At 40.3% G+C, this 25,812-nt stretch overlaps 2 protein-coding genes across 2 annotated transcripts in view; both read right to left on the reverse strand.

Annotated features, from left to right (window-relative positions):
* The window catches only part of ZNF292 (zinc finger protein 292), a 93,530-nt gene extending 75,425 nt beyond the window's left edge, over positions 1–18,105 (reverse strand). The window contains exons 1-2 of the mRNA XM_019442797.2: positions 18,091–18,105; positions 17,693–17,889 (exon numbers count right to left, since the gene is read on the reverse strand). Of these exons, the coding sequence (XP_019298342.1) occupies positions 17,693–17,860 (168 nt within the window). The 5' untranslated portion in view covers positions 17,861–17,889; positions 18,091–18,105. The remainder of the gene's footprint in view (positions 1–17,692; positions 17,890–18,090) is intronic.
* On the reverse strand, positions 17,858–20,936 carry LOC109263377 (retinoic acid receptor RXR-beta-like). Its single transcript, XM_019442799.2, has 2 exons — positions 20,584–20,936; positions 17,858–18,346 (listed from the first exon to the last, which is right to left on the reverse strand). The coding sequence occupies exons 1-2, from the start codon at positions 20,706–20,708 to the stop codon at positions 17,863–17,865; spliced, it is 609 nt and encodes a 202-aa protein (XP_019298344.1). The 5' UTR covers positions 20,709–20,936; the 3' UTR covers positions 17,858–17,862.
* Between the last annotated feature and the right edge of the window lie 4,876 nt (positions 20,937–25,812).

Below are 25,812 nucleotides of genomic sequence, written 5' to 3' on the forward strand. Positions count from 1 at the left end.
ATCTAACACAGAACCTGAAGTCATCAACAATGGGCTGCCTTTTAAAATCTTTAAGGAGTGCCTGGGTGACTCAGTCAGTTAAGTGTCTGACTTCGGCTCAGGTTGTGATCTCACAGCTTGTGAGTTCAAGCCCTGTATCTGGCTCTGTTCTAACAGCTCAGAGCCTGAAGCCTGCTTCGTAGTCTGTGTCTTCCTCTCTCTCTTTGCCCCTCCCCCAGCTCATGCTGTCTCTCTCTCTCTCAAAAATAAATTTAAAAATTTTAAAAGAGGATTGTTAAAAAATTGTTAAATAAATAAAATCTTTAAGGAAAGTATATATGATATGCTTTGAAAAGATAACTGATTATCTTAGAGACAATATAAAGACAGATTGAAGAGAATGGAGGACAGAAAAGCACCTTCATGAAAAAAAAATCTTTGAGTTTTCTTGCTGCAAGAAACTAAGTGGCCACTGATTAATATATCAGATCTAGCCAGAGAAGGCTACAGGAAGCAGTGCATGAATAAAATCAACAGAACTTGGTGAGTTGATTGTGGAGGTGAAAGGAGGAGTTAAAAATGCCTCAAGGTTTCAAAACCTAAGTTTAAGTGTGAGTGGGGGAAATGTCACCAATACTAACAACCTTTCTGTTTTGTGGGAGTGGAAGAATGTAAGGGAGAGTGATGAGTACAATTTCAAACATATTTAATTAGAAGTACCTGCTGAACTCCATGAGGAAGAGTTCCAGAGAGCTGGAAATAAGAGCTAAGAAGAGTAGTAAGATCTAAAAGAATGGATACTGGGGCACCTGGGTGGCTCAGTCGATTAAGCATCTGACTTTGGCTCAGGTCATGATGTTGGGGTTCATGACTTCAAGCCCCACATCGGGCTCTCTGCTGTCAGCATGGAGTCCACTTCAGATCTTCTGTCCCCACCTCTCTCTGTACCTCCCCCACACGTGTGCACTCTCTCTCAAAAAACAAACATTTAAAAATAAATAAATAAAAGAATGGATAACTGGAAATGCTATCCAGAGTGACAGGGGATGCTGTCAGAGTGGATGACAACTGAAGATTAGTATGTAAATCATGGATTATCAACTAGGGCATCATGAGCCTCTTTCTGATGAGACTCCAATTTCAGACACGATGATAAAGTGGGAAAAATGGTTGAGGGTTACTCATGAAAAGCGCAAGGAAGAAAAGAACATTCGAGGAAATGACACCAAAAAAAAATCCTGAAATATTGAATCTAGCCTTTTAAATAAATCAATGGTAGCTAATAATTACTGTGCAACTGCAGCAGGTAAAAGGGAGAGTCAGTGAAGGTGACTAAAGAGCAGTCACAAAAGGCAGAAGATTAGGAGAGCAGTGTAAATAAATCTGAAGGGAGATGAACTTAAGATCACAAACATTTAAAATGCCAACAGAGGCTGAGCAGGCAAGCTACTTCAGCTTGTAGCCATGAATGAGTCTAATACTGCCAGATTCCTGACATTCCAAGATTAAGCCAGACATCCATATTTCAATATGAAAGCTTATAACTTTTCATAAACTTTTTTAATGTTTATTTTTGAGAGAGACACAGAGAGTAGGGGAGGGGCAGAAAGAGAGGGAGACACAGAATCTGAAGCAGGCTTCAGGCTCTGAGCTGTAGGCACAGAGCCCAAAGCGGGGCTCAAACTCACAAACTGCAAGATCATGACCTCAGCCGAAGTCAGCCACCCAGGGGCCCCAAAGCTTATAACTTTTTAAATAAATGTTTATTTATTTTTGAGAAGGAAAATGCACACGTGAGAGTAGGGGAAGGATGGGTGGGGGGGCAGAGGATCCAAAGCAGGCTCTGCAATGACAGGAGAGAGCATGATGCAGGGCTTGGACTCACAAACAGTGAGATCATGACCTGAGCCAAAATCAAGAGTCAGACACAGGAGCGCCTGGGTGGCTCAGTCAGTTGAGTGTCCGACTTCGGCTCAGGTCATGATCTTGTGGTTTGAGCCCCGTGTCGGGCTCTGTGATGACAGCTCAGAGCCAGGAGCCTGCTTCAGATTCTGTGTTTCCCTCTCTCTCTGCCCCTCTCCCGCTCATGCTCTGTCTCTCTCTCTCTCTCAAAAATAAACATTAAAAAAAAAAAAAAAAAAGGTCAGACACTTAACCGCCTGAGCCACCCAGGCACTCCAAAGCTTGTAATTTTTAAAATGTGGACAATTACACTTTCTTAAAAACAATGCAAACACGTGAAGTAATCTGAGCTGCTGGATTGCTACCTGGGTCTACACTTAATAATGTATTACAAATATGCTGAGCAAGTGACCTTTAAAAGAACATTTTCTTTAGTACGATGGGTAGAATCCAAACTGCAAAGGAACGTAAGAAATAAAGACAACAAATATGGTAACTTTCCAAGAAGTGTGGCAGTAAAGATTAGAAAACAAGATTAAAAGGCCCCTTTTTAAGGTAGAAGTCTCATATGTGGAGAGACGGGCTTAAAGAAAAATGAAAAAAATCCTAATATAAACGACCAACAGGGGCACCTGGGTGGCTCAGTCGGTTAAGCATCCAACTCTTGATCTCGGCTTAGGTCATGACCTCTGTGTTCGTGAGTTCGAGCCCTGCATTGGGTTCCATGGTGACAGTGTAGAGCCTGCTTGAGATTCTGTCTCCCTCTTCCTGCCCCTTCCCCACTTGCACTCTCTCCCTCTCTCAAAATACATAAACTTAAAAGAGACAGAGAGAGAAAAGAAAAGGAAAAAAAAAAAGATAAATGACAACAAAGCAAAAAGATGAAAAAGACACATATCTGCAGGTTCAAGGTCAGGAATGATGGAAAGAAAAATGACAAAGACACAGGAAAAGTGGAAAGGTTCTCTGAGGGGGTGGAGAATCTCAACTGCACTGATGGAAAGATCCACTTTCCAGGGAACAGCCACTACTCTGGAAACACTAGGAAGAAAATGAAAGCTCCAGAGAAAATAAGATGAAGATTTGGGGGAATGTGTAAGATGGCATAGGTCTTCTCAATAAACTTTAAAAAAGATTAAAACCTTAGCACTGAGTATATCTGTAGAACTATTTGTGTGTGAGTTGCACTATTTTTTTTTATTATTGCTTTAATGTTTATTTATTTTTGAGAGGGGGGAGGGGCAGAGAGAGAGACACACACAGAATCCAAAGCGGGCCCCAGGCTCTGAGCTGTCAGCACTGAGCCCAATGTGGGGCTCAAATTCACAAACCATGAGATCATGACCTGAGCTGAAGTTGGATGCTTAACCAACTGAGCCACCCAGGCGCCCCTAAGTTTCACTATTTAAAAAAAAAAATTGTTTTAAGTTTCACTACTATTTAATGTTTATTGTTCCTCTGAAAAGGTATGATTTCTCTATTCAGACAACATACATGTCAGCTCCATGCTTCCAGAGAAATACATTTATTTTAAATCTCAGGTGCCAAAAAAATGAGTTTACTTAACATGCATGGTATGTAAAACAAAAGTAAGCAGCACAATTAAAACTCTTTAAAAACTAAATACAATACATGAAAATTGTTAGTGATGGCTTTATTATGTCATTCATAAACTATCTTCACCAGAATACAAAGAAGAAAGGAGTAAAATTAAGAAAAATAAGGGGAAAAAATCCCAGTTGTTTAAGAAAATAATGTCAGAAAAGAAGTATGCCTGAACTCCTTTTATAACTCTGGCATGGTACTGTTTTGTGTTAGATCAGTCCTTGTCAAACTTTGCTGTTTTATACATCAAGATATCAAGTAAGACTTTGGGGTAGAGGAAAGGAGTTCCCTTAACAAAAAATTTTTTTAACTTTCAAAACCACTATCTAGATGACAATAAACAGTATTTTACTAATACTAATATTCATGAGGGACAATTTCAGATCTAGTCCTCTTAAGTGTATTAATATCTAGCATTTACTGTGTACTTCCAGCATCATAATATACAAAGTGATCAGCAAACATTATGCCTTAATCACAACAGCTTGAACACAGATATTATTACCTTGTCTATAGATGAGGACACAGACACAAAACCAAGCCTGAAGTCCAATAAGGGAGTTGTAATTCAAACCATAGTTCAAAATCTATACTTTTAGTTATAATGTAATACACCTTCTCTCATCCCCAGCCTCTCAAATCCCAGGTTTCAAATTTTGGATGAAGGAAAGGTTTCAATGGTAAAGCCACACACAAGTAATCTCTTTCCCCTTCACACCACCAAAATAAAAAGATTTTTTTAAAAATATTTTTTAATGTTTATTTTTGAGAGGGAGAGAGAGAGAGACAGAGAGAGAGAGCGAGGAAGGGAGAGAGAAAGAGGGAGACAGAATCTGAAGCAGGCTCCAGGCTCTGTGCTGTCAACAGAGCCCCATGCGGGCCTCAAACTCACAAACCATGAGATCATGACCTGAGCCGAAGTCAGATGCTTAACTGACTGAGCCACCCAGGCACCACAAAAGATTTTTTTTATAAATTATTATAAGATCAAATTCCACCTTCTCTAGAATATAGACTTCAAAAAATTTGGTAAATCAGTAATTGTTATTTTTCAAAGTGATGATAATAGATGGCATTGAAAATGACAGAGTTTCCAAATTATGCTGGGTCATTATCACATATAAAACATCAAAGGTGGTTCCAAAGTAGTCTCTAAGTGTAAATGAAAATGTTTTTATATTTTAACAATCATTTAAAATAACTATGCCTTTTATCAATTCTTACAGCAAAGGTCTGTATCATTTCCATTTCAAGGATAAAGAAACAAAGAAAAATTATAAGAAGCATGCCAAGGGTCACAATAAACAATTTTGTGGAAATTAAAACCAGTGTCCTTAGAATCCCAAACCATTAATTCACAGTATCTAATGGACTGTCAAGAAAAGTATATATGAAAGACAGGATACAAAGAACAGGTTTCTTTCATCAAGGAAAACAAGATTTAGAAAAGATTCACCCCCCCCCCCCGGGGGGGGGGCGGGGGGGGCGGGGGGTGTCAAACACCACAAATGGTTTCAATGAAGATAGGTAAATCCTCAAATGTCTTTTTTGTGTTAAAAATAATTTCTCTTTGGGGCGCCTGGGTGGCTCAGCTTTCGACTTCAGCTCAGGTCATGATCTCGCAGTCTGGGAGTTCAAGCCCCACGCTGGACTCTGTGCTGACAGCTCAGAGTCTGGAGCCTGCTTCAAATTCTGTGTCTCCCTTTCTCTGCCCCTCCCCTGCTCACACTCTGTCTCTGTCTCTCAAAGATGAATAAATGTTAAAAAAAAATTTTTTTTTAAATCTCTTTAAGGTAGCATTTACAACATCAGGTCACATTTTCAGAAATATTTTATAAACAGGTCACAATATTGAATATACTAAGTCTGACTCACTTCTTGTCAACACACTCAGTTTCACATACTAGGGTGAATTCTTAATTACTAAAGAAACACCTAGTTATGATACAAGCATTCCGAACTGTTTCTTACAAAATATCTTCATGCTGACTATGAACTTCATGATCACTTTGAGGATATAAGTTTTATTCATAATATCGGTTATTATGTATAATATCCCAATTTAAGCAGGCAACAATTTTTTTTTAATTTCCCTAATAGAGCTTTAAAATAAAGTGATACAAATATGATTTGGATAAGTCCAAATCACAGTACATCACAAGATTCAAACTACTTAAGTATCAATTTTAACAAGTATTTTATTAAACTTTATGTTTTATTCTTTAGAAATATAATCTGTGAGGGGCACCTGGGTGGGTCAGTTGGTTAAGCGTCCAACTTCAGCTCAGGTCATGATCTCACAGTCTGTGAGTTTGAGCCCCACATCGGGCTCTGTGCTGACAGCACAGAGCCTGGATCCTACTTCAGATTCTGTGTCTCCCTTTCTCTTTGCCCCTCCTCTGCTCATGCTCTGTCTCTCCCTCTCAAAAATAAATAAACATTAAAAAAGTTAAAAAAATATATAATATTGTGAAAGTTTTTTTCAAAATATTAAAAATAAAAATTTGTATTTTGCAGAGTATAAATTGATAAAATGTTAATACTTTTAAGTTAAACATGTAATGTTTCAGGTTTTTTACTGACTGAGACCATATCTGCAAAACTTAGGGAAAGATCAAGAAATGCTTATATAGAAAATACAAAATGTAAGCTATTAATTTGGAGTTAACAAAATTCTAGGGGCATCTAGGTGGCTCAGTCAGTTGAGTGTCCAACTCCTGATTTCAGATCAGGTCATGATCCCAGGGTCATGGAACTGGACTCTGAGCATGGAGCCTGCTTAAGATTCTCTCTCTGCCCCTCTGTTTCTCTCCCCAGCTTAAGTGCACACTTCTCTCTCTCTAATATAAATAAAATAAAATTCTAAATGCCTGGTTTTGATGATAATAGCTCACCTAAAAAAGGCAGTAAAATCATTGCTACTTAAAGGAAATAATTGTCTTTCAAAAATCACATGTATCTGCAGGGCACCTGGGTGGCTATGTTGGTTAACCATCTGACTCTTGATTTTGTCTCAGGTCATGATCTCACAGTTCATGAGTTCAAGCCCTACATAGAACCTACACCTGCACTGTCAGTGCACAGCCTGCTTGAAATTCTCTCTGCCCCTCCCCCACTCTCTCTCAAAAATAAATAAATAGGGACACCTGGGAGACTCAGTTAAGTATCTGACTCCTCATTTCAGCTCAGGTCATGAGCTCATGGTTAGTGAGTTCAAGCCCTGCATCAGGCTCTGTGCTGACAGCATGGAGACTGCTTGGGATTCTCTGTCTCCCTCTTTGCCCCTCCCCAACTTGTACTCTCCTGCTGGCTCTCCCCCCCCCCCCACCCAAAATAAATAAATAAACTTAAAAATAAATAAACATTTAAAAAATAAAATACAATAAAATCCTCCCTCCCTCTACCTGCTCCCCCCACTCTGTGCACCCAATACATGTGCACTCACTCTCCAAAAAAAAAAATTAAAAAAAAATCACGGGCACCTGGGTAGCTCAGTCAATAAAGCATCTGACCAACTTCAGCTCAGGTTATGATCTCATGGTTCATGAGTTCAAGTCCCACATTGGGCTCTGCTGACAGCTAGGAGCCTGAAGCCTGCTTCAGATTCTGTGTCTCCCTCTCTCTGCCTCTCCCCCGCTTGCACTCTAACCCTCTCTCTCTCAAAAATAAACATTTTTAATTAAAATAATTAAAATAATTTAAAAAATTTTTAAAAATCACAAATATTTGCTTCAATTAACTTTGGTAAACCAAAATTACTACAGCATACATATCTGATATGCTAACTTTCGTATATCCCCATAAAACTGGTTGGGGTAGGAATCAAGTCAATTATTAATTACCACTTTTAAATTTAGATTACCTCTTTATAAATATAAAACCTGTATCTACAAGTTACAAAGTCAATATATAACATTGCCTATGTCAGGCATCAATAAGGATGCCAAATGTTCCACATGAATACACTGTCCTGATATTTGAACTGCTTTATTTTAGCCATTTAACCAAATATTTGTCTTCCTAAACAAATGCCTAATAAAATTTAATATTTTCTAATGATTCAGTGTCATACCAAACAAGTATTACATAGTAATGATGAGATCCTATGAAGCAATTTGGATTAAATGGGACATTTAAACAAATTGAATGGTATTTAATCCTATGATCTCACAAGTCTTCAGATTAAACAATTCACTATTAGTAAAGGATCTAACAGTGCTTGTTCTGAACATTAAATCTTTCCTCTTCAATTTGCTTAGTCCAGCCTCTAACTCCAAGCTTTACTCTCACCCCAGCCTTATTTTTTCAAAGAAAGCATGAGCTAAAGATCTTGTCCAGATTGCAGAGGAGCTCATATTTGAAATCAAATCTATCTGGCTTTCTACTACATAACATGGCTCCTCTAAGTCAAGTCACAAAGAAAGTAAAATGAACAGGCATACTTGTAAGGAATGAAGAGACCAATTTAGATGGAGCAGAAAGTTCCCGTTGAACAGTGAAAGGATGGACAAAAACAAACAACAGAGCAAACAGAGCCCTAGGCTAAGGCTTAAATTTGTATGTTATGCTATGCACCAGTATTTCTCAAATTGGGTTCCATGGTCATAATGCAGTTTCCAGCATTCACTGTAAAAAAACTTAAAACTGTATTTTAATTTTGATGCTCCTCCTAAATAAAATATAAGAATGTTCTGAATCAGCTAGAAGGCCAACTGATAAACTCAGGACTGCCTACCTTTGTACTTAACTACTAAACTGAGCACAGTGATGACCCTACAAGTAGTATTTTTCAAACTGCTGGTTATGACTATCAGTGGACTATAAAATCAAGAGCAGCTTTTCAAAATAATAATAAATAATAAAATAGAATGCATCACACATTGTAAGGATATATATGGTTTTGTGATAGTTCAGTGTGACAACTAAGTGCTGAAGTTAAAAAAAAGTTACATCTTAATCTATGAGCTGAGGTCAAAACTTGTAACTGTAAGATCTATAGACTCAGTCTCTTGGGTTTCTGCAAACTCAAATTTGAGAAACACTGTTGTAAGTACTGGACTGCCAATTAGGTACAAAGATAAAAGCAGGATATTGGGGAATTTCATAAATAGAAAGTAAGGTTAAAAGCAAGTTCATCAGTTAAGAAAAAAAGAGGGCCAAAGATTAAGATAAGAACTAGGATGCTATTATTGGCTGTACAATGTATAGACAGCACAAAACACCAAACTGCGACCTAATTTAATATTAAGGTGAACTACTGTAAATAAAGAGGTTGTTCTACAAATTTTCCAAAGTTTGAGTGATGTAGTAGGGATACCCTTCTTCTATTTAAAGAATGAGATTAGGGGGGCGCCTGGGTGGCTCAGTCGGTTGGGCAGCCAACTTCAGCTCAGGTCATGATCTCGCAGTCCGTGAGTTCGAGCCCCATGTCGGGCTCTGTGCTGACAGCTCGGAGCCTGGAACCTGTTTCAGATTCTGTGTCTCCCTCTCTGTGACCCTCCCCCGTTCATGCTCTGTCTCTCTCTGTCTCAAAAATAAATAAACATTAAAAAAAATTTTTTTTTTTTAAATAAAGAATGAGATTAGGGGCGGGTAGGTGGCTCAGTTGGTTAAGTGCCTGACTTTGGCTCAGGTCATGAGCTCGTGGTTTGTGGGTTCGAGACCCCCGTCAGGCTCTGTGTTGACAGCTCAGAGCCTGGAGCCTGCTTCAGATTCTGTGTCTCCCTCTCTTTCTGCCCCTCCCCCACTGGCTCTTTCTCGCATGTGTGTGCACACACTCTCCCTCTGTCAAAAATAAATAAATATTAAAAAAAAAAATTCTAAATAAAGAATAAGATTAGTAAAAGAGACTAGATGGGGCACCTGGGTGGCTCAGTTGGGTTATGTGGCTGACTCTTGATTTCGGCTCAGGTCATGATCTCAGTATAGCGTGTAGCCTGCTTGGGATTCTCTCTTTCTCCCTCTCTCTCTGTACCTCCCTCACATGCCACACGTACTCTCTCTCAAAATAAATAAATAAACGTTTAAAAAATCTTAAAAAAAAAAAAGACTGAAAATATCTTTTGCCAAACTAAGAGAAAAGGAACAGAGAGCCGTGCTTTGATTACTGAATATGGGTGACCAAAAAAAAAAAAAAAAAAAAAAAAAAGGCAAAGACAGGGCTATAGAGAGGAAAAATTTTATTTTGACCTATAAAAGTGCCTGAAATTGCAGTGGGGAATAAAGGAAAATGAGATATGTGGTAGATTGTTACATAAATGATCCCTAAAGAATCACATCTCCCTGAACCCAAAAGAAGCTGGGTTTGATCACTTGTACCCAAAGGGACCATGGCAAATTCGACACATGCAGAGGTTTAAAAAGCAGTTGTGCAGAACTTGTTCTCTTCCTGCCATGTAACAAAATCCTAGGTTACCTTACTAGATGATAAGAGTGGGGATGAGCCAACCCAACTGAAGAACCTTGACCAACCCACCTGACAACCACAAGACAAATTAGTGAGACCATCTGGGACATTCAGCCCCACACAACCTACCAGCTGACTGCAGACCACCCAACAGACCCACAGACTTGAGAACAGTAATAAAAACAGCTATTCTTCTGGGGCACCTGGCTGGCTCAATTGTTAGAGCATGTGACTCTTGACCTCAGCTGGAACCTCAGTTCCAAGCCCCAAACACCTCTTCTTCCAAAGCCACTATGTTTTTGGGTAGTTTGTCACACTGCAATAAAACTGACTCAGGATACTTCAAGAAAAAACAAAGTTGGGGGTGCCTGGCTGGCTCAGTCAGTAGAGCATGTGACTCTCAATCTCAGGGTTCAAGCCCCATGTTGGGCATGGAGCCTACTTAGGAAACAAATACCAAAGGTTTTACCATTGTGAACTTCTTTTTGTTTGTTTCAATGCCCCAACTTTGGAAAAGAGAGTCTTTAGTCAGTGTAACTATGTATTATCTACACTTAAAAGATTCATTAAAATTCCTTTGTTTGGATCCTAAACCCTTAGTCTGGTTCTTACACTTTTCTAACTTTTTTTCAACCCAACTCCTGATATTTTCATCCAAGATGCCAGTTTGAAGTTGTTCCATTTTTCTGGGTGTTTATTCCCATCCTTCCCACTTGTTTGGTTATCTAAATTCATTCAAGACCCAATGTAAATAGTGTTTTCCTTTCCTGCTTAATTTTTACTAAATTAATTTCAAAATGACCAGTTCTCTTACTTCATACTCCACTTATTGTATTTATGACTATTTTACTATCTAATATTATTGCTTAATTCAATATATGCCTTAATTTTTGTAAGAGCTTTGAAGGCAGAGAGCTCCATAATGCTCCATAGCTCCCTTAGTACTCCTACATGAGGAATTTAATTATCTAAAATACATTAAGAAAAGATACATGTAATTGAATTTTAACATATCTTCTTGGCTAAATATATGTATTTACAGACCGTTAAGTTTTTGTAATGTAAAGTCAAGGGGGGGGGAAGGAAAAAAATTTTTTTTGTTTTTGAGGTGCACTGTGCAACTCTCAAGGCTGAAAGAGAAATAACAAATCAAGAGGTTCTCCTGGAAAACAATACAGGGAGTATGTAACAAATACATTAATAACAAACTTTCCATTTTATAAATGAGGCTTCTTTCATGGTGACTGGTTAATTTTATGAACTGGATTTATGTGTGGGAGTTGGAAAAAACAAGGTAATTTCTCAACTTTGACAGAATTTCAAGGCAAATAAATAGACCAACAATTTCATATAGTTAAGAACATATATTTTCAAAGATCCTTGGTTTTGCAGATTAGTGATATAAAATATTATGAAGAGCAATTGCAGAATACATCTTATCTTGCCCTATTTCAATTTAGGACCAGAAAGTGTCAAAAAGGAGGCAAGCAAAATTTGGTAAAGTTTTCCTTTGCTAAAATTGGCATAAGCATATTCTGGAAAGTAGAATTTAGTATCTCTAATATGAAATCATACTAATTATGAACATTTAAACATTTATTTCCCCTGAGCATTACCTACACTTTTAAAGTTTAAATGACTTATTACTCCCTCAATACCTAAAGTAATTATCACTAATTAACAAGCAAGCCATCTTTTCTTCTGATTAGAAGTGTCCTAAAAATTAACTTAAGATATCCTCTAATAATCAAAAGAATAAAGTTTAGCTTTTTTTAAGAAAGGGAGCATTTTCAAAATACCACTATAATAAAGCTAAGAAAACAGGCAGATAAGCAAAAGAATGAACTTGCATCAAACAGATGAAACTAAAATATACACTAAAATATTTTAACTATATAATTTAAGTACTCAGTAGCTCTTCTAATAGTTTTGATTTTTGTTTCTTACACCAATAAGGCACTAGTTAATACAAGTACTAAGGCCCAGCTCAAATCCTATCTCAGTAAAGCTTTCTCTGATACCCCAGAGCCAGAGTGCTTACCTCCTACTTTGAACAATTTATTGAAATTATTATACAAAAAATTAACTGATTTATCTAAATAGCCACCAATAATTAACTAAGCATGGCCACAGACTGGAATTACCATGCAGTTTAAAAATAGAAAAACATAGGGGCACCTGAGTGGCTCAGTTGGTTGAGCACTGGACTTCAGCTCAGGTCATGAGCTCGTGGTTCGTGGGTTCAAGACCCACATCAGGCTCTGTGCTGACAGTTCAGAGTCTGGAGCCTGCTTCAGATTCTATGTCTCCCCCCCTCTCAAAAATAAATAAACATTAAAAATAGAAAAACATATGGGGTGCCTGGGTGGCTCACTGGGTTAAAGCGCCCGACTTCAGCTCAGGCCATGATCTCATGGTTTGTGAGTTCAAGCCCCACATCAGGCTCTGTGCTGACAGCTCAGAGCCTACAGCCTGCTACAGATTTGTGTCTCCCTCTCTCTCTGCCCCTGCCCCGCTCACACTCTGTTTCTCTCTTTCTCAAAAATAAATAACATTAAAAAATTTTTAAAAAGATGGGGCGCCTGGATGGTGGCTCAGTCGGTTGAGCATCCGACTTTGGCTCAGGTCATAATCTCGCAGTTCATTAGTTCAAGCCTGGTGTCCGGCTCTGTGCTGACAGCTCAGAGCCTGGAGCTTCGGATTCTGTGTCTCCCTCTCTCTACCCCTTCCTCACTCACGCTCTGTCTCTGTCTCTGTCTCTCTCTCAAAGATGAATAAACGTTAAAAAAATGTTTTTTAATTAAAAAAAAAGAAAAACAGATTTACACGAGCAACTATGGAATGATCTCGAAGAGATATTTTTGGTGAATAAAAGCAAGATGCAGTACATAGTACGTCCACTTAATTTTTTAAAAAGGACAAATATGTATTTCTGGAAAGATGGATAAAAAACTATTGGGGAACTTTGTGGAGGGTGACAGGAGGTCTGGGGTTGGAAGATCAAGTTTTTATTGTATGCCCTTTCTCTGTTTGAATTAAAAAAAAATTTCGGTACACTACATTTTCAATTTAAAAAATAAAATAAAAAATAAAGTAAATCTGTTAATGATACACTGTCTTTTGACACTTCTTCAACTACCATCTTGAAGTTTCATTTAAATCTTATTATTTTATATACTAGAGTCTTCTGTATCTTATATCCCCTGCTAATATCTAAATCTAGTCTTTGCATTAAATGCTTTCTTAAAAGTACAGAATTTTAATTATATCAAAAGGTCAAACCTCTGCTTTAATCAGGACAATAAAGGATGCTGAAATTGCTACCCACTTACCCCAGTAAAAGTGAATTGTTTTAGTAATTGTTTAAGTAATTACTTGCAATTTCTACTAAGGAAGCAGAAATTTTCTTGACCTCTCAAGCTCAGTGTGAATTTAAATATGGCCAAGCATTTACCTGGACCTGTTCCAGATTAACCACATTTCTTAATATGCTAACTATATTATCTTAAAATGAAAAGAGCATAATAACTTTTAAAAGTCTTCCTAATACGTTATTTTTCTTTCTGTTGTGTTCCTCCAAAGAACATTCTGGGTATTTAGGCAGAGGAATACTTTTCAGTGGGGTGTAACTATCCTGATCACCTCAAAAGTTAGCACCCATGGCCCATGGGCACTAAATGTCACTATCACATCCACAGATCCTGCAAATGACAAACTGATCCCAGCTATTTTCAAATGCCTTAAAAGAGAGAGCTTCAGGAAGAAAAGGACTATGCCAGTTGAGAAACACTGCTTGTATGAATGAAAGCATGCAGATACAAAATACAAACTTATTTCCACAAATCAATTCAACCTTTTCAAATAATTATCGGTCACCAGAAGATAAATGGCCAAAACCAGTCACAATTCATGTATTAATCAACCAGTCATCCAGCCCAGTATATAATGCTGTCAACATCATGCCCCAACAAATCATTCTTCCAACTATTACAATGGCTTAACTTTTTAAGTAATTATTTTAAAATCCTTTAAGAATAATTCTTCTATTGAAATGCTTTTGTTTAAACTTCCAAATAAGTAGCTTTCCATTTTACTACACTGATCTCAGAAATAAAAGATACAAATCACAGTTTACTACAATTAGTTGTTTACCTTCCTTCAGAGACTGTAGGCTCCTTCAAGCCAGGGACCAGATCTGCCTGGCCCACAGTGTAGGTATTCATTAACGATGGTGAGTGAGTGAGTGAATACTGACCAGGTCTAACACAAAAAATAGCCCAAGAAGTTCCAACTATAATCAATTTTTATATAGTAATTATCCTGACACAAATAAGTGCAAGAAATTACTTCTGGCTATCCTATATTCTTATTCTAAGCGGATTTTAAGAAAATTAGTAAGTCAGGGTGCCTGGATGGCTCAGCTGGTTAAGCTTCGCACTTCTGCTCAGGTCATGATCTCACAGTTGGGGAGTATGAGCCCTGCAATGGGCTCTGCACTGGCAGTACAGGGCCTGCGTGGGATTCTCTCTGACCCTCCCCAGTGTGCATTCTCTCTCTCTCTCCTCTCAAAATAAACTTAAAAAAAAAAAATAAAATTAATAAGTCAATTACATTACCCATATTAAAGCTAGCTTGCAAAGATTTAAGGAAATTTTTGAGTTCTGACAGGTACTCTCTTACGCTCATCCTTTCCCACCTTTCCCTCCTCCTACTTCAGCTTTAAGCAAATGTTCAGGTATAAAAGTAAAAAGGGGGCATACTTCCAAGTCAATATAAAGAAAACAATACTGTTAACAGTGAGAAAAATTTAATGTCTTTTATTTCTACTTTACTTCTCAGAACGCAATCTATTGTACTTAATTAAAAAAAAAAATCTACTAACTAGGATGTATAAGCAACTTCTACTTATGTAGGTTTCACCATATTCTCCAGAAACTCATCTGTTGCTGAGGTAAAAATTCAAAATATAAACTAATTCATTTCTTTAAACTAATTCATTTTCTTTTTTTAATTTTTTTTAACGTTTATTTATTTTTGAGACAGAGAGAGACAGAGCATGAATGGGGGAGGGGCAGAGAGAGAGGGAGACACAGAATCGGAAGCAGGCTCCAGGCTCTGAGCCATCAGCCCAGAGCCCGACGCGGGGCTCGAACTCACGGACTCACGGACCGTGAGATCGTGACCTGAGCTGAAGTCAGACGCTTAACCGACTGAGCCACCCAGGCGCCCCTAAATTAATTCATTTTTTAAAATAAATGCAAGTTACGATCACACAAGCACTAAGCGTTAACATATAGAGAATATTAACTCTGAAGCCCACTGACAAATATTTATCTTTGTCTTTTTGAAGCATGTAAATATCCCAGTTTTGTGGGAAACCCTTACATAGAAAAAGCTAATCTCAACGCTAGAAATCAGGACATAATTTCTAGCTCCCTAGCATTTCAAGTACTGTTTTTAGATTGCTCTAATAAATTCTTTGTTAACCACTTCTTTGCTCAACTCATATCAGAATGTTAAGTAATAATGGCTGGGATACAATTTTAAAGAAACAATTATGTTTCAAGTTACCTCCCATTTAACAAAATCACTAAACAGTAACAGGTTACTTAAAAACAACAACAACAACAACAACACAAAAGAGTATGTTCTAGAGGGATCAAATATCAGATACACTCTAACTGTTCAAGTAATGGAGATTACTTTTAAATGCATTTAAATTATTGTGGGATTTTAATGCATGAAATATTTCATTATTCTTTAAATCCACAAATCCAGTATTTGTTTTATTATGTTTCCTGTAGCATGGGTCAATAAAAACTATTTACATATTATAAGACTAATAGCTTAAAAGGAATACAGGAAATTCTTTTCATATCAATAAAAAGAAATGCTGCTTCATCCATTAAAAATACTTTTGAAAGTGATAACTTTATGATGTGGCATACACTCAAAAAAGTCCTACCTGCATGAGATTCCATTTTCCCAGAATTATTAATCCTGCGTAAAAATATTGCTGGCCAAGTGTGTTTACATTAATTAGCCTTAAACCCATCTGTGGACATTGCTATCTGAAAAGTATCTTTAAGCAAAGCTAGACTTTAATACTTTTCAAAGGCTAAAAATCAGACTTCACTTATAAAGAAAGACTTTCCCTTACAAGGGTGTCAAGTATTCTTTTATATCTAAAATAAATACATCTAAAAGACCAATTAACAAGTTTGTAGTTCCAGGCAGGTCAAATTGGCAAATTTCAACAATTCTTTAAAACAAGGATTCAAAGGAATGATGGAATCTCTAAGTTTGACATAAGTATTCACCAGACCTATAGTAGGCTAAGTGGGGAGCTTTCACATTGCATATACTGCTAGAGAAGTCACCACCTAATCTGACAAAGTTTTTTTTTTTTTAAGATAATGAACTACTACCAAATAGTGACAATAACGTGCATATTGAATTTTTTGTAGGTGTTCAAGTATCCCGTATCTTATAAAGAAAAAATTTCAGAACTTGGAGGTGAAAAATTAAGTGAAAATGTAATCTATTCGAATATTCTAAAATGGTCCTCCCATTGTTTGGCTTAAGCTCACTATGTTTCCAAAACAATTTCTCTATGATGATACATTCACAAATAAACTCTAAATGGGACCTGCATATATGGTCTTTTTCCTCCTCAAGACAATCTAGCCAAAATCTTCACCACAACCAGTAACAGCACCTTGAAATTTCAAACGTAACTGGAGGGTTTTTAATCAAATCCAAATGTAGACCCAAACTCTCCGATTGCTATCAAGCAGTGTTACTAGCATTCCAAATCCTGCTTAGAACGCAGTTACTGGAAAGCAGTGTCCTTGTGCAAGAAAAGGAAGGAAAGGTCTGAAACTGACCTGAGCACAGGTCCACAAGAACCTCAATCCTCTCCTTTTCACCAGAAGGCCAAATAGGGAAGGATCCAAGTAATAAGGGTGGCGGGGAGATGCGGGAGGAAGGGCAGAGGAAACCGTACTCCTCCAAGGGTGAAAGCAAAAGAGAAGCGGTCTCTGGAAAGCCGCCCCACAAAAACATTCGACCGTAGGAGCAGGGAGAGCTCCTCTCCTCTACCGAGGAGAGCAACCTTCACACCATGGAAGTGGTGCACCAAGCAAGCAAAGGCAGGAAAGGACAACCTCTGCGCCCCCCACCCCCGAACGTCTCGGCTAGCTCCAAGGGGTCGGCGGGGACTGTTCCCAGAACGTCAACAAAGGCCCCTTCAGTCCTAAGGCGAAACTCGAACAACAAAGGCCGGGAGACAGGGAGGACGGGGCCGGGGGCGGGACGGATGAAAGCAGGGGGAAGCAAAGGAATCAAACCAGTGGGGGCGGAGGCCCGTCGGAGTGGGAAACCAGAGGCGCAGAGGCGGGGGGCGCGGTAATCCCCAGTGCACAATAAGAGGAGGAGGAAAAAGGGGACCTGGACTCCATTCCTCCTTACCCTCTCCCTGCGGCGGAGAGGGCTCCAGTCTTCAGCCGTCTACATCTCCTCAGCCTCGGGGACCGCGCAGTCCCGAGTTCGGGGAAGGAAAGGGGCGGGGGGATTTTCCGCCCTGACCACAACTCCCTTCCCCCAGTTGGGAACTGCCGACAACAACCGCCACAACGGCAGCCACACAAAGGCGCCTGCCTCGTACTCTCCGCTCCCGCCTGGGCGGCGGCGCCAACGATGCCCCAGCAGCGACGACCACCGCTCGGCCGCCAGGCGCTCGCTCGCCCTCTTCCCTCTCTAGCTGGGGAAAAGGGGGAGGGGACCCCCAGGCGCCCTCACCTGGCACAGCTGCTGACAGTACTCCGTGGCCGCTTCCACGGCCGGCACGCGGCTCTCCCGCAGCTGTCGCTCCAGCTCCTGCAGCCGCTCGCCCAGGCGCTGCAGCTCCGCGACGCAGCCGCCTCCGCCGCGACTCAACCTCTCCTGCTCGGCCTCTTCGTCCGCCATCTTCACACCCCGCTCCGTCGCGTACGCACCTGGGTCACGTGATAACACAATGCCACGTTCGGCGGGGTCACGTGCCGGGCGCGCTCGCACGCCGCCGAGCACGTACAAAGGGCCCGGTGGGGAGGATGGGGGAGCGGGGAGATTGGCGCGAGGGAGCCCGAGGGAGGTGAAGGGAAGGGAAAAGGAAGAGGGCGGGGTTGGGGCGGTGCGGAAAACCGCGGTTTACTTACCCCGAGCGGGAAGTGGGCTGCTGCGGCCGAAAGGGGCGGGCCGGTGGAGGCCTGCTGTCGGTCACGTGGGCGCTGCGACCGTGGGGGGTGTGTGGGGGGGAACCCTGGGGAGGGGCTGCCCTCTCGAGTGTCCCGATTCCGGTGTGGCTTTCCCCAATCCCCGAAGTCTTCTACGGACGTATGTCCTAATTCCCCAAGAGCACGGGTGAGCGAAAGCTCTGGGTGGGCTGGGGCGATGGCAGCATTTGCGGTTGGCCTGCAGGCAAGCCAGAGGCAGGGGAAAAGCAAGAAGGTAAAACCTACCCATGGACCATAAGCGTGAGAGCCAAAGTGGGATTATGGACTGTCAAAATTGTCTCTGACTTCTCCCCAGGCGGGCGGAGGAGGGATCTAGTGCCTAAGGTACTAAATCTCACCCCACTTGACTCTCCCCTTCAGCGCCAAGAACGCCTCTCCCCGGGAAACACAATTCTCTAGGGGGTGGAGGCAACAAAGAAAAATAACAATTGGATCAGAACAGAATGAGGTTGAAATCCTCCCTCTGGAGAACGGAGCGAATTCATGAAAAGCATAGCTTAAAAGATTTCACTCTGTGCAATTGTGGACGTTGTAACCAGACGATTTTTAAATCACGAAAACATTCCTAGAATAAGTGATAGCCAACTAATCTGTTTCACTATGATTTAAGAGTTTTTCCTACACGCTACAGAAATCACCATCACTGAAAGCACTCTATATGAAAGCTTTTGTAAAGAAAGTAGGTCAAGAAAAAAACCAGCAATAACTCCATTAAAAATCACAACGGAGGAGGGGAAGATGATGCTAAAAGAACAAGGTTATCAAGAATGATTATAAATTCAACAGCATTTTTTTTCTGATGCTGCAAATAGACATGACATTCTCAACCATATTTTATTTACAACCTGGAAGGAATGAATACCTGACGCTTGAACAAAACAGTAGAACAGGCACTACAAAAAAGTCCTTAACCCTGAAGTTCAGAATAATAAAATGAATATTTTGTTAGTAGTAGAAAATTAGACAAGACGCTTATCTTTCTTAAAACCGAATGGTCTACAGAAATTCAGAAACAATGATACTAATCAGGCACCTACTTTTTTCACTATCATTCCAAGTGAACTGTATTTTTCTAGTACAAGAATCCAAAGTAAGATGAATCCCTTCTGTGTGCAGCATCCTCTTCCAGGGATTTCTAGTAGCTACAGACAATATTCTAGATCGTATGTTGTCTAGAATGAATGTTTTGTAAAGCATCAGTGGTGGCAACCTTTGTTAAATGCCATTATATAAGGTGAATGGACACAACTGAACCCCTTATGAAAAACAGTATCAGCTAAAATATTAGTGTAACATATGTATACTCTTATTACATAGTAACAGACAAGTTCTTCAAATATTTACTTCTGGAAGAATCTGAGGAGTACATTCAGATGTACTAAGGACCAGGCATATTTTTTAAAGAATCACTTATAGCTGAAAAAGCAACAATTAAGGCAGCTAATAGATCTTAATATTTGCAGCTCACTTTCCCAAGTGAAGTATTTCGACATCCAAAACTAGATTTCTCCAATTTATATTATTTTAGGATGACAGTGAAAATTTAAAAAGTAAGAAATATGAAATCAGCCAAATGTATCAGTAAATCCAAAGATAAATATCAAAAGGTTAGCAAGGCATATTTTCAACTTCAAGCATAATGGCTTATACCACACCTAGTCTATAAAAAGAAAAAGGGAGAAAAGAAAGGAAAATACATGAAAAGAGAAATATATCCGAATACTGATTTTAAAAAAATAGTCTGAGAATGGTCATTCCCTCCTCCTGCCCAGGATAGCCCTAAAAGCAAGACTTGATTAGCAAATTGATTCTGAGCCCTACTAAGGTCTTGCAAATGTCCCTCAGCATGGATGGCTAAGTCCTTCATGTTATCTTTGAGCTCTACCTCCCCATTCCTCCATTTAGAGCCTACAGGAAATGGAAGGACTAGGGGTGATTGGTGTAATTACTTAATCATTTGTTACTGAGTATTTATGTGCAGGCACTGCTTGGTTTGGGGAAATCAAAAGTGAATAAAACCTATTCCTGCCTTGAAGAAGCTTACGCTTGTGATGGAGAGTCACCTGCAAAGGTATTATATACCACATGACAAGTATTCTGTTATGAAAATGCATGTAGATTCAACTCAGAACACAAAAGTCTAACTGAAGTGCTAACTAGAATGTCCATAGAGTGTCAACAGAAGTGCAAGTTTTTAATTAAATGAGGATTGGAAATACTATCCCTTATCGGGTCTACATTGTTTGGAGATCCCAGAAATCTCATTCTTATCCATAGAAAATGTGTATCAACAAGTACACCACTTATTTGTACCTAAGTCCATTTGTTCTTAAATACCAAACGGTCAGTTCATGGGAATCCTTACACACACACACACACACACACACACACACACACACACACACAGACACTTACTTACTGAGACGTTCCTGGGGGAATTCGGAGATTCGGTCCATGGAGAAACAAGAATAAGCCCTAGGGACGAGAGAATCCACCTCTCTGGGGACCCCAGTGTTTGCGCAGTGAGTGCTCGTGCCCATTTTGGACACAGCGCGACTGCTATGGACATGATATAATCATATGGACTTTCATTCCCAAGAGACTCTATTTCAGAGTAAATCTGAGAGACAGTAATAGATCCCCACCCCACCTCTGCGATCAATAAAGCTGGGGAAACCCTTAGGGGACAGATGTATCTGCATCCGGGCGGCCTGTGCCTGCCCGTTTCGCGAGTTGCCCGGCCTGCCCTGGCCCGCACCTTGCCGGTGCACATTTTCCCCCTAGAATTCTTTAAATAGTAGGGCCTAGGGGCAGGAAAGGAGCTGGGTTGTGCCAGCTAACAGAGCCAGAGGGCCGTGCTAGGGATGAGCGAGAGCGGTGTTTGCAGAGAACGGATAGCTAGGGCTGAGGCCGGCAGGTCCTTCCCACGCCGGGCGCAAGAGAACCACCGCAGCCAGGCCCCCCGCTTCAGCATGCAGGCAGAGAGCGCGAGGCCAGGAGTTGGAGGAGAGAGCGCGCCGCCCTTGAGTCGCTGTTTCTCCCTTCTCTGGCTTCCTCCCTAGGCAAGGGCGGCCGAGAAGGTCCACAGGACTAGAGCCAGGTTAAGGCTGGCTCCGCTCCGCTGACCCTGTATGCGGGTCCCCAGTCGGCCGAGACCATGCTGGGCTTCCCGGACCGCGGCCCACCGCTCGCCCGCCCGGCAGCCGCGGGGGTGCTTGCGTCCTCAGTCCCGGGGCCGCCCCGCCGCCTGCGCGCTAGCATTGGCAACGGCGGCTTTTCCACCGAGCGCTGCAGATCAAGTCCACAGCGCGGTGTGCCTCCTGGCCCCGGAGCAGCGGCCGCCGGGGGCCTCCAGGTAGAGAAACGCTGGAGCCTAACCTGGGCACGGCGGGGCGCCGGGCCTCCGGAAACCGACCGAGCGGGGATGCTCCAGTCTGTCCTGCGGAGGCCGCGATGCGGGCACTGTTGCTTGGTCTCCGGTAGGCTCAACCCGCTCGCTTCCAAAGAGCTGGGCCGCCGGCCCCACACAGGCCGCCTGCTGGAACTCAGAGGTGAGGGCTGGAGTTTGTCGAGGGTTCAGTCCAATAGAAAGTATCTCTAGAGTCTGGGAACCACCGTTGGTGCCCACAGACACAAAGAAGGACCATTGGTTTAAAGCTCTATTGGCATCAGTTAAAAGCATATCACACTTTGACAGGGAAGACATTTTTCTTGAGAACAACAGTGAAGGGCGTCAAATAACATGTTGAAAACATGGGGCAGGTGCTGTTCCAAATACTCAAATGATTCAAGCGCACCGGCACATAGGACCCACATTTAGGTGGATTAATTTTATTCCTTGGGTTGTCCCAGATAGAAGATGGACAGGTAATTAAATGAGGATGGGTATTCTTATTGCCTATTTGGATAATTTTTTCTTTCCACAGGAGAAAAAGCCAGATGTGAATGAGAAAGGGCAACAATTCTTTAAGAAAATGCTTTTAATACAGCCTCAATTATTCAAATTTAGAAATCAAGCAAGGTAAAAATAACCACTAAATAAAGCAAAATAAAACCTTGGAAGTATGGAAGTGTTTGATACACTGTTTCTATAGAGAATCCTTGAGTTAGTTCCCAGTATCTCTGCAAAGAAGCAAAGAGAGAAATCTACAAAGTGCGTCTCTTATATTTCTGAGTTTTAATCACTGTATCTCATTTACCTCATTGGAGATGGATCGGAAAGTATTACTTTTGTGGCATGAAGGGGCAGAAAAGTTTTCCCTTCTTCCCTTCTAGGTGCTAGTGATTAAATTGCTAAAAGACAGATTAACAGGAGAAAACAAAGTTTAGTAACACCTCTTGTAAACAAGAGACTGACCCAGGAAAACTGCAAGCCGGGGTATGGTTGTTATGCAAATCTAAGGCCTAGTCTTTTCTATTGATAAGAGTTTCTAGAGGTTGAATCATCCCTTTCCAGACACGGTGAAGGAGAGAAATACTTTTACAAATGGAGATTTACCTTATAAATATAAATATTTCTTATAAAAGAGTAACTTCCACTCAGTTCTCAGAGCTTTACCTGTGTCTGCTGTTTCTTAAAAATAGCCAGCTTAAGGGGCGCCTGGGTGGCTCAGTCGGTTAAGCGTCCGACTTTGGCATCAGGTCATGATCTTGCAGTTCGTGAGTTTGAGCCCCACATGGGTCTCTGTGCTGACAGCTCAGAGCCTGGAGCCTGCTTTGGATTCTGTGTCTCTGTCTGCCTCCCTCCCCACCCCCCCACCCCCCACCCCCCCCCCCCAGCTAGCAATCTCTCTCTTTCTCAAAAATAAACATTACAAAGATTTTTTAAAAAACAGTTTAAGATAATCCACATGCTCAGAGATACATTTTGGGGTAGCAAATACTGCTGCCCTTCAGTCTCACCTTTGAAACTTTAAATAAGTTTCATAGTCAACTAGCATGAGTTGCTCCATCTCACTGAAGTTGTCTCTTAGTCCTGAAAATTGGTCAGTTCAGCTAAATGCTCGTCTCATTTCAGGAGGCAGTCTAGGTGGGCTCCTAAAGTTAGGCCTATATTGTGCAAGCAATCAGGTAATTAACAAGAGCCCATATCTTTGGGGGGGGGGGAAACAAAGGTTAATAATTGGAGCAAATTATAAATCAGTTTCTTAGCCAGTAAACCAGGAAAGATTTCTAGATGTCAGGGTTGAAGCATCTTCAGATGGAGTGAGGGGAGGCAGTGACCATCTGAGAGATTTTCCTGGGTTGCACTTTGAATGCTCCTGATTAAGTCATCACTCTACCAGTCAACTTTCTGAAAGGACCATATAGCAACAAACACAAAGAAGCTTGTCTAAATATGAGCTATGGTAGCGATTTCTCTGAAATTTATATCCAGTGTCTAGCTTCAGTTTGCAGGACTTCAGGACAAAGGACAGTTTTGGTTCTCAGTGATTCCAAATCCAAGGATGGGAGAAAACTGGAAACATTAGTTTTGAGATTATAGCTAGATGAGGAAACTAAAAGAATTTAGGATCCATCCAGTTTACAAGAAATACCAAAACCTCAAAGACAATTAACATGACTGGAGGTAACAGGACTAAAATCTGGTATCTACGCAAGTTTTATAGTTTCAACTGAGGCATAATATCTTTCTACAATCACTATTTTCTCTTATTTATAAATGATCTAGGTATTCAATAAATATTTCATCGTTTATTTTAACTTAGCAAAGTTTCAGGTTACCAAGAAATTTGGAAAACTGTTTTTAAGTATACATACCTTAAAGTATAATTATTGCTAAAAAGTTTATAACTCTTATCCCACTTACATCTATCTAAATAATTTGTTCCCAACAATTATGTTTAGAAGAATTTGTTTTTAAGCCAATTAAATTAGACCTCTCCTACAAATTAATTTTAGTAAGAAAAATATCACACATCTATAACATGTCTATATGTATATATATATATATATATATATATATATATGCACACATAAACAGACACAAAGAGATCTTAAAGATTAAAAAAAAAATTTTAACTATGAGATGGGTATAATAATGCAAAACTCATTGGTTTATAAAAAAGAAATTGGATCCAAATTGTTTCTGGCAGATGGAATAAATTAAGGTTACCTGCTTAGCTTTTTCTAATATATTTGTGAAGAATACATTTAAGATTTTTTTTATTAGTCCACTTTCTAAATACCTACCCTTCTCTCTTTTTCTTATGATAAGAAACCTCTCCTTAAGTTTGCATTTCAAATAATGGCTCTTGGGTCACAGAGAAGATGGAAGTAGAAAATCTACAATACAAAGTCACAGAGAAATTATCCAAGTTTTCTCGACAATGGTGAGAGAGAGAAACTGAAGGGACTCCATGAAAAAAAATATATATATTTTTTTCTTTGCTCCTTTTCCTGCTTCTATTCTTGCTAGAATCATTCTTGCACCCCCACTATAATGTATGTCCTCCTTATAAAGGTCACAGAGTTAAGGATTTTTTTGGAGACTTCTAGCACGATGGGTAACACCTAAGGAGTGACCAGGCAAGGTTGTCATGTACGTTTCCCAAGATCACTAATTCTAGACACTTTGACACCAAAACCCTTGGTTTTAGGGCATAAGTGACTTATGGAGGACACCTGAACACTCGTCCTTGCTCCACACCCGTTCCTGGATGCCTGAGAGGACACGTACACAGGACGACTGTCCTCACTACAAACTCCAGACCCCAAGCAAAAGCAAGACGCGTTCTCCTTTTCCTTTCTGAGTCTTCCAGACTCTCCATCTGTCTTTGCTCTCTCTTCATACATCATCAGTAAACTCTGGCCTCACTTTTTGCTGGCTGGAGTTTGATTTCTATCCTTCATCTAACCAAGGACCCTTGTGGCTGGTCCTTCAGGTCCTTGAACCTGGCCTGCCTATACAATGGGAGTTTTGAGGGTGTATTTGCCTATTATCAGAGGGTTATGTTAATTACTATTTGTTTTGTTTTGTTTAAGTAGGCTCTATGCTCAACGTGGGGCTTGAACTAATGACCCTGAGATCAAAAGTCACATGCTCTACCAACTGAGCCAGCCAGACACCCCTACATTAATACTATTTAAAATGTTTCCTTTCCTTAAGTGCAAGACATTTGTGTTTTCAATTTCCTGATCTTTTAAAATACCTACAAGCATTTTAAGATGAATAGGGGTTTGGGGATTGGTGAGGATGGTAAGCTTTGAATTGCTTTTAGAACCACATTTCTGGCTTTGTAGAGATTTGCAACACAAAGACCATTGTTTCCAATTCCTTTAAAGAACTGGATTACAGCCTGAATATCAAGGATCTGACCTACCCATCCAATTAAATTATTTTCAATTTGTTTCTTTATATCCGGAAGACTTCCATTATAAATAGAATGGGAATTTAAAAATTTCTATGTTCTAGAACTTTAGGGTTTAATGTATTATGTCTAAAAAGTTTGCATAGGGACACCTCGGTGGCTCAGTTGTTAAGTGTCTGACTCTTGTTTTAGGCTCAGGTCATGATCTCATGGTTTGTGAGTTCAGTCCCTACATCGGGCTCTGTGCTGACAGTGTGGAGCCTGCTTGAGATTCTCTCTTTCTCTCTCTGTCCCTACCCTGCTTGTGTGTTCTCTCTCTCTCTCTCTCTCTCTC

This window comes from Panthera pardus, unplaced genomic scaffold (assembly GCF_024362965.1).
Source record: "Panthera pardus isolate Hobbes unplaced genomic scaffold, ASM2436296v1 HiC_scaffold_17, whole genome shotgun sequence".
Classification (NCBI taxonomy): domain Eukaryota; kingdom Metazoa; phylum Chordata; class Mammalia; order Carnivora; family Felidae; genus Panthera; species Panthera pardus.

Coding starts and splice junctions, on each gene's coding strand:
- LOC109263377 (XM_019442799.2), bottom strand. CDS start 20,708: ATGGGCACGAGCACTCACTGCGCAAACACTGGGGTCCCCAGAGAGGTG. Junction 18,347..20,583: donor CCCCAGGAACGTCTCAGTAA/GTAAGTGTCTGT, acceptor GCTTGCCTGCAG/GCCAACCGCAAATGCTGCCA.